This window comes from Mastomys coucha, unplaced genomic scaffold (assembly GCF_008632895.1).
Source record: "Mastomys coucha isolate ucsf_1 unplaced genomic scaffold, UCSF_Mcou_1 pScaffold21, whole genome shotgun sequence".
NCBI classification, from domain to species: Eukaryota; Metazoa; Chordata; class Mammalia; order Rodentia; family Muridae; genus Mastomys; species Mastomys coucha.
Window position 1 is genome coordinate 167,404,733 of NW_022196904.1, and position 14,016 is coordinate 167,418,748.

At 43.6% G+C, this 14,016-nt stretch overlaps 1 protein-coding gene across 6 annotated transcripts in view; it reads left to right on the top strand.

The window, feature by feature from the left end:
• Positions 1-14,016, top strand: part of Pcgf5 (polycomb group ring finger 5) — a 108,773-nt gene that overhangs the window by 63,106 nt on the left and 31,651 nt on the right. For 2 of the 6 annotated variants that reach the window (XM_031390160.1, XM_031390164.1), the window contains exon 2: positions 4,725-5,010. In XM_031390160.1, coding sequence (XP_031246020.1) covers positions 4,899-5,010 — 112 coding nt within the window. In that variant the 5' untranslated portion in view covers positions 4,725-4,898. Of the gene's footprint in view, positions 1-2,408; positions 2,476-2,541; positions 2,704-2,750; positions 2,904-4,724; positions 5,011-14,016 lie in introns of those variants that run through there. The other 4 variants (XM_031390161.1, XM_031390159.1, XM_031390163.1 and 1 more) reach the window with 4 other exon arrangements.

A 14,016-nucleotide genomic window follows, 5' to 3' on the forward strand; every position in this document is an offset into this window, starting at 1 on the left:
TGCCATTGTCTTTGTTATTATTTTTAATCAGACTAATGTTTATATTTTAAATTACTTTTCTGTGGGTTTTATTATTTGATTTTCACAAAGCACTTGCTAGTACCTGCTAGGCAAGCAAACCACTTGCTTTTTTTTTTTTTTAATTTTTAACTTTTCAGGGGTGTTAGATGGTTTCTAAAGAGAAGAAATTACAAACTGGTGAGTAAGAATGGCCCCACTAGAGCCATGTATTTGAATGCTTAGTTATAAAGTTCATCAGGGATGGGCTTTCAGGTTTCAAAAGCACATGCCAAGCCCAGTCTCTCCTGGCCTGAGATCAGGAAGTAGCCCTTAGCTACTTCTCCAGCCTGCTACTTCACACCTGCCTGCCACCATGTCCCCTCCCAGGATGGTAATGAGCCAGTCCCCGAGGCTGTTAGCAAGCCCCCAGTTAAATGCTTTTTCTTCATAGCAATAAAAAAACAGTGACAAAGACACTGACTACAGATGTGTGTAGGGACACAAAACACAGGTGTCCTCACAAAGGGTGGGACTCAGTCCGACTCTCAGCCCCACCATCATACTCCAGCACCTACATTTCCACAGCCACCTTACATACACATATGCCAGTATAGTCCTGGCTGTCCTGGAACTCAGTAGACCAGGCTGGCTTTGAACTCAGAAATCTGCCTGCCTCTGCCTTCCAAGTGCTGGGATTAAAGGCGTGCATCACCTCTGGCCAGCCCCATTGCCTATTTTAAGTATACTTTTTAAAAAATAGGTTGTCTTTTCACATTTGGATATGTTCAGTATGAAAGACATGAAGCCTATAGTCACTTGACCCAACTTGTTTTCTTTTGCTTACTATAATTGCTGTGTCTTGTAGAAGTCACCCTATCCTTGAATCATAGTTTCAAAAAGGGGGTCCTTAAGAAGGTTATAATCGCTGGGCGGTGATGGCGCGCACCCCTTTAATCCCAGCACTTGGGAGGCAGAGACAGGCTGATTTCTGAGTTCAAGGCCAGCCTGGTCTACAGAGTGAGTTCCAGGACAGCCAGGACTACACAGAAGAAACCCTGCCTTGAAAACAAAAAAAAAGAAAGAAAATTATAATCCCTGTATCAGAAGATATATTCTTCCTGCAGCGATATTCAAATAAGTTTGTTTTACCTACATCTAATTTACCTGTTTAGTTATAAAAATGGATAGTTTTAAAAGCACCCTGTTCTGCTCCATGCATTTTAAATTTGAGGTATATCTCTGGACACCTGTGCGCCTGCGTTGTTTTGTTCTTAAAGTCACCTCCGCAATCTGTCACTAGCCAGAGGTTCTGCCTGTCTGGAGGAGATAAAGCAAATGCTCTGCATTCTCTCTGAATTCTTTAGCCACCTTTGCTCTGGCTCTTACAAAAGAGATGCTGGAATTGCAGCCCTTACTTTCTTTCTGGTGTGCAAGATTGAAGGTTACTTTCAGCTTGCCCTTTGGAGAGACTGCCTTTGGTATTTGGTCAGTAAGTGATGGCTACCTTGATTTGCCTAGGATCCTAGGAATCCTAGATTATAGTCTTCTAAGAAAGGAAGTACTGGGTCTAAGTTATGTTTAGTAGGAATTTATGAGTTTGGGGAAAGCAATAGGAGAGGCGTACAGGACACCTTTCAAGGAATCCTCCTTTTCCGTCAATGAATGGAGTCTTGGAAGTCTCAAAGTCCACTAGAAAGAGGACTGGGGGTTTTTTGTTTGTTTTGAACCTTGCAAACAGCAATAAAGTTTTACCACTTACGGTCCCCACTCCCTACAGAAAATTTCAGTTTACCATTCTTTGCCAGTGATTCTGATGACTAGACCCACCACACTGTAACAAGTTCAATGGTAATTTCTAAATAAGGTTCATAGAAAGATGTGTCGTCTTCATGTCCAGTGGGTTCAGTATGCTCCTATAAGAAACAGTTCTTAGATGTTTTAAATTGTATTTATTTATATGAGTGTCTGTGGGTGCTCTTGTGCCACCTTGCCCCTGTAGAGGTCAGAGGACAAGTCGTTCTGTCCATTCTCTCCTTCCGTTGAATACTGAGGACTGATCAAGTCCTCCTCAGGCGTGGCTTCCAGTGCCTTTTACTGGCTGAGCTATCTCCACCGCCCCAAGGAGAAAATTTAGCGAGGTGACTCAGTCCTCAACGCTGACCATCGCTTTCGAACCGGCCAGGAAAAACATACTGGTCATTGTTAGACTGAAAACAACCTCGAGAGAGGGATGGCGAGGATAAGAACAGAGATGAAATTTGGCCGCAGCTACGTGTCACACGGGAGCAACAGGGGAGGGGGGCAGGGCACTCAGGGTGTCCCAGGCGCCTAGGAGGAGCACGAGCCGGCGGGCGTGGGCCGGGGGGCGTGGCCGGCAAGAAGGGGCGTGGCCCATGAGGAAAGGGCGTGGGGACGGGGCGTGGCCGGCGAGAGAGGCGTGGCCTGCGGGCAGGCGGGCGGCTCCGGCGGTTGGAGGTGGGTGGAGCTGCCCTTGGAGGCGGCACCGGCCTGGCCCCGAGGCCCGCCGCGCCCTATCGCGCCAGAGCCGAGTCGCCCCGCGGAGCCCGCGCGCTCCCGCCTGCTGGGGGAGGGCGGACAGGGCGCGGGGGACCAGACAGGCCGCGGCGGGCGCTGTTTCTCTTTCGCTTTCCCGGGCTCGGAGGCGGGCGCGCCGGCGGGCTGAGGAGCGGCGGCGGCCGCTGGGTAGGTACCGCGCGAGGGCGGCCCGGCCGCGCGCCAAGTTTGCGCCGGCGGCCGCGGCGCCCCAGACACCTGCCGCGCTGGGCGCTGGAGCCGGAGCCGCTCGGGGGCGGGGCGGGTGCGCGGGGCTTCGGGGCTGCGCTGGGTGGCGGCGCGGCCGGCCAGCCGGCCGGCGGAGACTCGTCGGGTCCCGCGGTCCCCACGTGAGTGGCCCCGGCTCCTGAGCCGGGCACCTGCCCGGCGGTGAAGGACTCGAACCTCCCGGACCCGCGCCGCCTGACGCGGAAAAGTTGCCTCCGGCTGGCCGCGCGACACCGCAAGCGCTCGCTTCCTTTCCGCGTCGGGGTGACAGGGCTCTGGGCTTGGGATCAGGACTACAGTTTTCCTACTGGTTTCCCTCGAGCGCTCGAGTTAAGTCCTGGGAGTAAGGAAAAGTGAAGAGAGGAGCGGAGACCGAGGCGAGGATATTAATGCTTGGCTGAAGGTCACGAAGGCCAGAACCCCGACATTGCAATTAATTAAATTACACTTTCTGTCATATCCTTGACACTATCCATTTCCCCAATGGGTAGACGCTCAGAGCCTATACCCTGAACGTCCACAGTTGAGTGTGTGCTGATGGAAAGCCTTCTAGACTTTTCCAGTTATAAAACTCGCCTATGAGTTAACAGCCAGGATAGTGGGAAAGTTTCTGCCTAATAAGTGAGATTAGTGTAGGATGGACTTACTGAAATCAGCATCTTCATTGTTTTGTAAGGTCGTCTTTCTTGTAAGGAATTTGCAAAATAACCTAGCAAACTAGCTATTCGTAAAAGTTGTAAGAAGAATTAATGGCATTTCTTCAGTTTTCACTGTTCAGTATCTCATTTAATCATCATCTTTCTAGGTAGCTAGAGCTCTTATTTTTATCTTACAAATAAAGCAACAAGATAAACAGCTGCTTGAGACTTTCTACTAACTGTGGCTGTTATCTGTTAAAACTTTCTGACTAGTAGAGGAGAAAAAGAATGAATGTTGGTAGAGGGCTTCCATAGCATGCACTGTGACTGAGTTTGATCCCTGTCACAGTGCAAACTGGGAGTGGTGGGTCACACCTGTATTGACAGCACTCTTAAGGAGGAGGCAGGAGGATCAAAAATTGAAGGTCATCCCATCTAAATCGGGAGTTCTATGCCAGCCTAGGCTGTATGAAATCCAGCCTCAGAAAACAAGAATGAATGAATGAATCAATGTTAAATAGAAATGAAAAAATATATTTGGGGAAAAGTAAGCATTAACAAATAGGGATTACAGTGAGGACAGCATGGAGAGGGCGTCTCAGAGACCAGCAAGATGCAGTTGTCAAGGGGATAGGCATGTTGGGACAGAAGATAGGAGCCTGCAGGGTCCATGGTGGCAAAGGAGTGACCCTGTCAGTGTCCCTCAGGTGTTGAAGGAAAGGTTAGAGTCAGCTTGGAATGGAAACCAGTTAGGAATGTGGTTTACATCTCATGGGACAGGCTAAGAAACTTACACACTTTTTCCTTTTGCAAAGAGGAAGCACTGACTTTTTTTTCCTATTTGAGAAGTACTAAACGTAATGGATAGAATAAACCTGATAGCAAAATCCTGATGTCCTACCTGGAAGACATCTATTTGAGGATACATGCACAACAAATTGATATGACTGTTAACTGGATGGAGAGTACAAAATGAAAATAGAGACCCTTTGATAGGGGGCTAATGACTTCAGTTGTGGGTCTTTGTCGCTTGTATCAGCAGAGATTCCTGGTAGACAGTTAAGCAGGTAGTTCCTGCTTAGGAACAATGTTAACTGGATTCAATAGCTTTGGGTGCCATAATAATTGAAGCTTCAGAACTGGGTGAATATGTTAGTCTCAATTAAATTATAGTAGATTTACAGGTAAATTCTACAATAAAGGTTGTGTCCTGCTCATCATATTTCGACCCTGAAAATGTACTGTTAATGATGTTAAATACAGTATAAGAAATTTGATGCCTTATCTCTGTGATTTTGGGAACAGGTATGAAAAAGCAGGACAGCCAAAAGGAGTGATGCTCAGTGACCTGTACTCAGGCTGGATGCTCATGCTCATGCCTCAGGACACCTACAAGATCATTGTGCTAGCTCCTGGGACCAGCTTTTTATTCCCTTAGTGCCCCTCTTTGCTTGAACTGCTAAAGCCAACTGACCACGAATGGCTACCCAAAGGAAACACTTGGTGAAAGATTTCAACCCTTACATCACCTGCTACATCTGTAAAGGATATCTAATCAAGCCCACCACAGTAACAGAATGCCTGCATACATGTACGTATTTCTATGTCATTTGCTTTCTATTGTGAAACCAGAATTCACCTCGCGTTTGTTCCTTTAAAACCATTGTACTCTGTTTTGGTCTGTATTTTTAGGGTTTAGAAAGTGGTCTCAATTAATTTTAAGAATATTTGCCACTGGGATGTTAATAACATGAAGTTTTCCTATCAATTGAATCCTAATACATGTTGACTTTTAAAACTAGATTGTAAAATGTCCTAAAAAAAGGCTTTAATTGAGCTGGGCGGTAGTGGCACACGCCTTTAATCCCAGCACTTGGGAGGCAGAGGCAGGCAGATTTCTGAGTTTGAGGCCAGCCTGGTCTACATACAGAGTAAGTTCCAGGATAGCCAGGGCTACACAGAGAAACCCTGTTTCAAAAAACCATTTAAAAATGGCTTTAATTGGTTATGAATTGCAAAAAGTGAAGTGTTTTGGGTTTTTAATATTTTCAAAAATGACCCTGAAGGAGTTAGATCTCACCTGATGATTGGTCCCTTCATCAATCATACCATTATCGGCATGCCCCAGGATCTGGTAGAATGCATTGTCCACAGACCTACTTCCTGAGGGGCTCCTGTGCCTTTTTATTCCCTTAGTGCCCCTCTTTGCTTGAACTGCTAATTCACCTGCCTTTTGAGGGGTTGGCTTGGTAATTCTAAAGCATGCTCAAGTCAAGTTTGAGAATGTTGTAATATTGCCATAGCTGAGGCATTTCTAGGCTTGCACTGTCTACTGCTTTATGGAGGGAAAGTTGTCTTTGCAACCACTTGTTTGAGTAGACACACTTTCTGTGCTTTCTGTTATTATAATTTTATTTTCTTATTCAGTGAGACTTACCCCAGTAGCGTCAGTTTAGTGTCTGTCATATGTTCTAACCTAGATGCTGTATGTACTGTGGTCGTTTTCAGCTTTTCAGTAATGTGGAAGCAGTTTGCAGTGTGTTTAGGGGACGTAGTCAGGTTATCCTGACTTCATATGTGTGAAAAGTAACTTTCACTAACTCTGTCTCACAGCTGTTGAGTGGTGGGCCTGAGTTCACATTCAGAGCTCTTCAGTTTCTTGTGTAACAGCAATGCCTTTTTTCAAAGCTTCCGTTGAGCTCCTCTCCCCCTGCTGAATACCCACAAGTGAATGAGCCAGATAAAATCACTAGAAAATTCAAATGACAAATGTTACTTTATATATAGTTTAGTTATAGTTTTAAACACAGAATTTTACTGAAAGCTGTTTGAACATACTGAGACCTGATGGTCCTGTGGTCAGGTCTGGTTACGTACACTGTGGAAAAGCTTTCTAGTGGTATTGATGGATACTCCCCTGGGATGTTAACTAGCTCACGATGTTCAATTAGCAGTTAACTATGAAATGTCTTCTATGGTTAATTTGTCCTTGCTTTGTATTTAGCTTGAACAATTAATAATTAACTGTCATTGAAACATGTATTGATTGCCTATTACTTGTCAAGTACAGTGCTAAATACATATGATACAAGAGTTCTCAATATAACAATCCTCTGTTCCCTTAGGAGTTTACACTCTAGGAACGGAAACTTAAATCCAATATTTGTTGGTGGTCAGTGGCATGAAAAGGAACAGATTGTAGGCAGGGACAGGGTTACTTTATATGATATCATGTTAGCCTCTCTGTGCCATTTTTATAGAAACCTTAAGTGATTGAGCTCTGTAGGAATATGGGGAAAACGTTCTAGACAGAGAGAATAGCAACTTGGAATATGCTTGGCAGGATCTAAGAACACCGGATCATTTCAAAGGCTGTCCTACCCATAGGTCTACTACTCGTGCATACACGAGCACGCATACATGCACACGCATACATGCACACGCATCCATGCCACCTGTAAGACTTAGGCTTCAAAAGTAGTGTGATTTGGGTTGGAGGTAGTGAAGAGTGATTGGACTGTGGAATGTTTTGGGGGAAAAGCCATTAAGGAGTGCACACTGGAGTGGGCAATCAAACACTGTCTCTTGTCCCCTATTGTACCTGCATATACGTGTGGTCCAGTGTGCTTTGTTTCACTGGTACTAGTATTTGTATGTTTTTCTGTTTGGATCTCCAGCAGAAATGTCCAGTTATGAGAGATGGGATAAAAGCACAAATCTCCCATTTTCTTTCTACTACAGGTTTTATGTCCTGAAAGATATATTGAAATAAAACCTGAAATTATTATCTCTTATTTTGAAGAAAACCAAAAGATTCTACATACACACACACAGGAACCCACAAAAACACAAAATCAGAAACCAAAACACACAAGCAAAAGACCAATAAGACAAATTTTTTTCTAAACAAAGCAATATTAGACAAAAAGGCTATAAGAACACCATTTAGTTTATTTTGTGTTGGCCATCTACTGAGCATGGAGCCTGTTCTGGGTTATATACCCAGTGAGACTGCAGTGGAGGAGACTCATTTTTCCTTTGCCAGTGGGTGCCTATTGCAGATAGCTTTTTTTGGTTAGGGTGGGAGCTTGTGTCCACTTCCTCTTCTCAGTCCCTCATCTGTCTTGAACCTGTGCAGGACCTGTGCATGCTTCCACAGTCCTTGAATTCATTTGTGTGTCAGTCCTGTTGTGTGTAAGGACAGTTTCCCTAGAGTCTCTATCCTCTCTGGCTCTTGCAGTCTTTTTGCACTGAGCCCGAGGGGAGAGACTGACAAAGGCATCCCATTTAGGATTGGGTGCTCCAAAGTCTCTCACTGCACATTGTCCAGTTGTGGGTCCTTGGTAGTTCCCATCTACTGCAAGAAGCTTTCCTGATGATGGCTAATTGAGGCACTGATCTATTACTATGAGTGTTATCTGGAGTCATTTTATTGCTATGCTCCTTTAACAGAACAGGAGTTTCCCTCTAGGCGCCTCTTCTTTACTCAGTGAGATCTGTAAGTATTGGCCTAACCAGTAGAGCCTTACTGTCAGTTTGTGGAGGGCAGCTCACAGCCTTAGCAGTAGCCTGTTGAACTAGTGGTTGGAAGCTTAAAGAGGGAAATAACAAACTGTACAAGTCATTCTGGAATAAACAGTCCTTTGGCAATGGCCTGGTCCCTTTACTGAGAGTTGAAGTGATAGAATTTTGATGAAAATAAAATGGTAACCCCAAATATGAACTTTCTCATCCACAGAGAACCCTTAATGGTAAGTGGTGGAGTCAGGTATTTAGCTTGGTGAGGATTCTGTACCACATAGAGTGAGGGTTATTAACTCTTAGGTTTTTGGATTTCTGTGTCTTGTATATTTTTTTATTGAGCCTTTAGGGGAAATAATCTTACTTGCAAAGTATTCCCTTGTTTGTTTTAATAACATGAAAAGTACCATAAAGCAGCATCCCTAGACTTTCTGGGATGTTTGGATGTGTGGTCATATTTGGGGTCTGTTTTTTCTGCTAGGGTTCTTCACATTTAATAGTATAGAACAATAGAGTTTTACAGTGATTTGGAATGGGGATAAAATTGAGAAAAGCAGCCAAGTGGGAAAGGCAGGAACTGAGAAAGATTAAGTGACATTGTAATAACTTGTGGTTTTAGATATTGGCTTAACTTTATATGAAGAGTTTATATGCAGTTATATCTGACTAAAACACCTGCACAAAAACTACTGTGGGGTGAATCGTGAGTAAGGAATGAGTAAGCACCCATTTTGCAGTGGGAACTTCTTAGACTTATGTCGCCTTGGTCAGTCTAGTGAAAAAAAGAGAAAATTATGCTAGTGAGCAAAACCAGACATGGAATCTGGCCCCAGCCTAGCTAGTCAAGTTGGTGAAGAGTGAGGGAGTAAAAAAATGTATAAAATAAGTGCAGTGAAGAAAATGGACATGAGAGAATCACAAGTGTGGTCAGGATATGAGAGGAGAGTGGAATTAGAGAATTTCTGAAAGTCTTGAAGCCTTAGGCCTTTCCAGGTTGGGCCAGATGATACTCTTGGCCTGGCTGCAACAGAGGGGCTTTGACAAATTACCTCAGCCCTCTCTCACATTACTATATATATATATATTACCTCCATTTTTAAAAATGTTCTTAGTTCAAATAAAATTCCATCTTTTTCCCCTTTCCTCCTTACAGCCCCTGCCAGGTACTCTCTCTCCAAACCCTTCCATGTCTCCTCTGCTCTTAATTCTTTTCTTTGATTGTTACATACATATGTATATGCAAATAAATAAATACAGCCTGCTGAATCTGCTTTTGTTATTTGTCTGTATGTGGTTTCAGGGATGGCCACTCTGCATTGGACAACCAGTAAGGAGGCTCACTCATCTCTGCGGAGGCTAACTCCCAACAGTCACTCCCCGCCATCGTTCTTTGTCTGGTGGTGGGAACCCATTGAAATACCCAACCTTTCACTTTGATATGTTCAATGATACTCGCATTTTTCTAGTCACTTCTAGAAGAGACTCTTTCACAGTAGACTTCCTGGTGTTCTAGCTTTTCACAGTCTTTCCAGCCTACTTCTCTAGTGTTCCCCAAGCCACATATATAGGAGTTGGGATAGCTATGTATCCCCATAATTTACTGCTCTGTGCATTGTGTCCATTTGTAGCTTTCTGTGATAATTTTCATTTGCTGTAAAGTAGGGCTTTTTGTGAGGGCTACAGTTATCTGTGGGTCTAAGGATAAGATATGGAATGTAGTAAAAAATTACACTGGTCTAGTAAAATGGCTGTAGTTGATTCTTTTTCAATGACCATGAGCTCACTATTCCCAGGAAGCTGGGTAGGTGTTCAGTACCAGGCACGCCACCCAGCCATTGTGTCCAGTTAGACAGCTGCTGGTTGATTGCCGTTACTCTCAAAGTGACAGAGTCCCAGCCAGTCTGGTTCCACCCCCTCCTACTCCCCCTCCCCACCTCCAGCTACTGTCTCAGATTTCCTTCTCACCAGACCCACTGTAGCAGATTCTGAACCAGTATCAGGGTGACTGTAGCGAAAGACATAATGTGTTTGTCACTGTCACTTTTCATCCTGACAGCACCCCCCTGCACACCCCCGCTCCCCGAAAAAGTCTCAAAGGTGTGCTGCTGACTCCAGGATAAGTTAAAAGCTGCTTACCTGTGGCTTGTCTGCCCTGCTTCTCCTCCTACCTCACATACATGGGGAGACACTGGGTTCAGGTACTTACTCTCCTTGGTTGTTGATCCTTTGATACCCATTCCCTCTAAGTTCTGTCTTACACATGCCCCTCTCCTACACAGATGGAGGTTAAGTATCATCTTAATAACTGGTGTGTGAGAAAAGCGCAAACGTGCAACTGATTGATTACTGTGCTTTTCCTCTCGGCAGTTCAAATGCAGTGCTCTAGAGTAGGGACTGGTGTTTGGTGGCCGAGACCAAAGGCTGTTTTTTGTCTCATAACAGGTCCTTGGGAGTGTGTGAGTTGTCTAGGGTGTGACATACACCTGTGACTGTATATGTTGTAGATTTAGCAGGCTTTTTGCTTAATTCAGGGGCAAAGGAGCTTCATTCCAAAAACTCAGATGTGATAAATGCAGCGTCATGCATTGGTTCCTAACCCTTTTTAGATTGAGACTTCTGTAAGAATATTCTAGTTCTTCCTTCAGAAAAAAAAACTGTGTTCATAGACAAGTTGGATTACACACAGAGAGAGGGAGAGAGGAAGGGAGGAAGAGAGAGAGAAAAAATGTAATAGAATGTAGGAGTGGCTTTTAATCACAATGGCAGACTTTAATTGCTAATTAATTGCTAGCTCATTAGTTTTTGTTTTAAAGAGTTTTTTTTTTAATTATACATATGTGTTTGTGGGTTTGTGCACATGAGTGTGTCCCACAGAGGATGTCAGATCCCACGGAGCTGGAGTTACAGATGGTTGTCAGCTGCCCAGTGTGGGAGGCAGAGCCAAAAGGTCCTCTCTAACTGTGTAAGAGCAGTACAGACCTAAGGCTGAGCCATCTCTCCAGCTCCTATTTATTGTTTCTGAACAAATATCATAACCATATGACTACTTAGTTAAGGAGTAGGGGCTGATATTTAATGCTAAAATCCTATACCCCCATACTCTTGCTATTCAAAGTGCAGTCTCTAGGCTGGCAGCATCCATGAGCAACAGTGTCACCTGGGAACTCATTAGCAGTGCAAATTCTTGGGCTTCACTGCAGACCTGCAGGATCCACCTCTGGGGATAAGGGTAGAAATCTGTATTAACAAGCCCTGTAGGTGATTCTTTGTTAGACTAGAGTCTGACAAGCACCACTCTAGACCAGACCTTGGTCATCCTAGCATCCCTTCAATTACACAGCTTATGTTTAATCACACTTGATTAAATAAATGTTAATAAATGATTGAAGTTGTAGCTATTCTTTATTGAATGTCATGGGGAGTTTGAGCTTTCTTTTCATTCACTGTCTTATTGAATTTAACCAAGACCCCTTGTAGATGGGCAGTATTATTTGATCACACAAGAAATGTATATTGGCACTTCTATGTGCCAGGGGTTATTCTTACTACAGGAAACAGAAACAGACAGGACAGGCCTAGCCCATGACCTCCTAGAACTTACGCTCTGATAAGTAGACCAACAACAGGCAAGAAAAGAATGAAGTTTCAGGTTCTATATATAACAAATGCTATGGGGAAATGAAGCAGGAAAAAAAAAGCCTTTCTTGGTAGTTATTATTCAGCAGAGACCAAAGGATAGGAAAACACGGGCTACAGAAAGGCTTGAGTGAAGTATATTTCAGATCCTTGTTCCAAATTCTTCTCGAAGATGGAGGGCTGAGGAATACTAAAACTCAGCCAGTGGGTAGCAGCAGGGTAGGGTGGCCAGTCCTTCCTGCCGTCCAGCTCAGGCACGCACGTCTGCACGCACTGACATCCTTCCCCAACTCTTCTTTCTTCATCCACTTACCTTTAATTTTAATATTTCATTAACATTAATTATATGTGAGAGAAAAAAAACTGGTTTCATGAGGTATTAGGTACCCAATAAGGAGATGAGTCTACTATCAGTTCTGAATTGAATAGCTATTCTGTTAAAAAGACATTTTGATGAAATTTCTGATGTTTTCTTTATAAAGTGTTTAGTTTTGGAGTAAAAATCTGTTTTTAGAAAAACAAAACGTCCAGATTGAAACTCCACTATCATAGGCATACATACAACATCATAGGTTGCAGTAAAACTGAAGTTACAATTCTACTGATGAGATAGTGCATTTGCAGTCATTAATAAGAGTGATTACAATGTTCATTTTGATGAACATGGAAATATGAGTAGTTGCTGATTTCAAACAGTCTAGGTACTAGCTCTTAGAATATTAAAGATGGATTACGTTAATTAAGCTTTTGAACTTTTTTATTTGCAGGCTTCGAGATAGTGAGGGATAAGCCAGTGAGAATATATCATCGTCAGAGGCGCAGAAGGGAAACTAGGGAGAACAGAAAGTTAAAAACTGAAATTATCTTGTATATTGATGTCTGATAAATAGGGACCAGAATGAATTTGAACCAATACCAATATTGAACTGAGGTCAGAGCATATAACAGAAAGTCATCAGTGCTAGAGATAATGATAAGTAAAGAGTATTAAGAACTCAGTATCAGGCTGGCGAGATGGCTCAGCAATTAAGAGCACCGACGGCTCTTCCGAAGGTCCTGAGTTTGGATCCCAGCAACTACATGGTGGCTCACAACCATCCGTAATGAGATCTGAGCCGTCTTCTGGAGTGTCTGAAGACAGCCACAGTGTACTTACATGCAGTAAATAAATAAATCTTTAAAAAAAAAAAAAGAAACCAGTATCCAGGCTGATCGTAAATCTACCATTGAGATACATCTAAGCCCTGTACTTAGCCTTAATAAAGGCAAACAAGAAATGAAAAATAAGTTTTGAAAGAAAGAAAGAGAGGGAATATCTTGGTATCAATTTCCAGGGTTTTTTTGCAAAGGATATCAAAGCAATGGAGCAATAGCTATAAGGAGTATAGACTCAACAAAAGTTCATTTTACAGTAAGGAGATGGCATGCCTATATGCTAGTCAGAGTCGTTTGTAGGGATTTGTGTATTCTGTGACAAATGTCAGAGAAGTCATCAGCATATGGGGCTGAAATTAAAGCTAGGTCCGTGAGCGTTTAGGGAGCAGGTTAGAGCACACAGTGGTGGTGCTAGTGGAGGAGGACAAATTTCTTTTGATTCCATTAGTTTCTGTCTTCAGTAAAATAGGAAGTGAGGTATTCCGTGAGGAGTGAGAGGGGGACATTTGATGGGGTTTGGGAAGAGACAGGCAAGGAGCACAGTGAACTTGGGGGCACTGAGTATGACTGACTGGCAGATGAAAACCCCGCTTTGTGAGGGTCATGCTCATAATTGACGGTGAGATCCATCAGCATGGTTTCATGTTTTTCTTCCACAATGCTCAGCTATAATCTTGTAGCATCAGAGTATGCAGGATTTGAATATAATGAAGATTCTGGTTTCATTGAGCTAGTGTAGCCAGAGAGGGCATTTTAGTCGGCCTTTTATTAGAATGAAACACCTAAGACAGGCAACTTAAGAAGAAAAGAGGTTCAAAGTTAAAATCCAGGGCCTATTTAGTGTGGCCTCTGGTGGTTTTGCAGCTGCCATCACAGTGGCCTAAAGCATTTGCAGGAGCAAAAAGTCAGACCTCAAATCAGGAAGCAGAGGCTCAAAGCTTCGGCTCTTGTTTTATCAAGTATCTCTAGTGTAGAAGCTCCTAATGAGTAGAGCTGCCTTCCCTTTCAGAGGCAGTGCCTCCCACCATGCAGAGACCTTGCTCTAGGCCCCACCTTTAAAGGATGCACTACCTCCTACATCGTAGCATAAGGGACCAAGCCACTGACATAGAGATCTTCAGGGAGCAGACCTCATCCAAACCATAGCAGGGAGGCACAGGAGTGTGAGCACATGTAAGGACACTTTTTAAATTTATTTTTCATTAGATGTTTTCTTTATTTACATTTCAAATGATAGCCCTTTTCTTGGTTTCCCCTGGGGGAGGGCCCTATTCCCCCCCCCCCC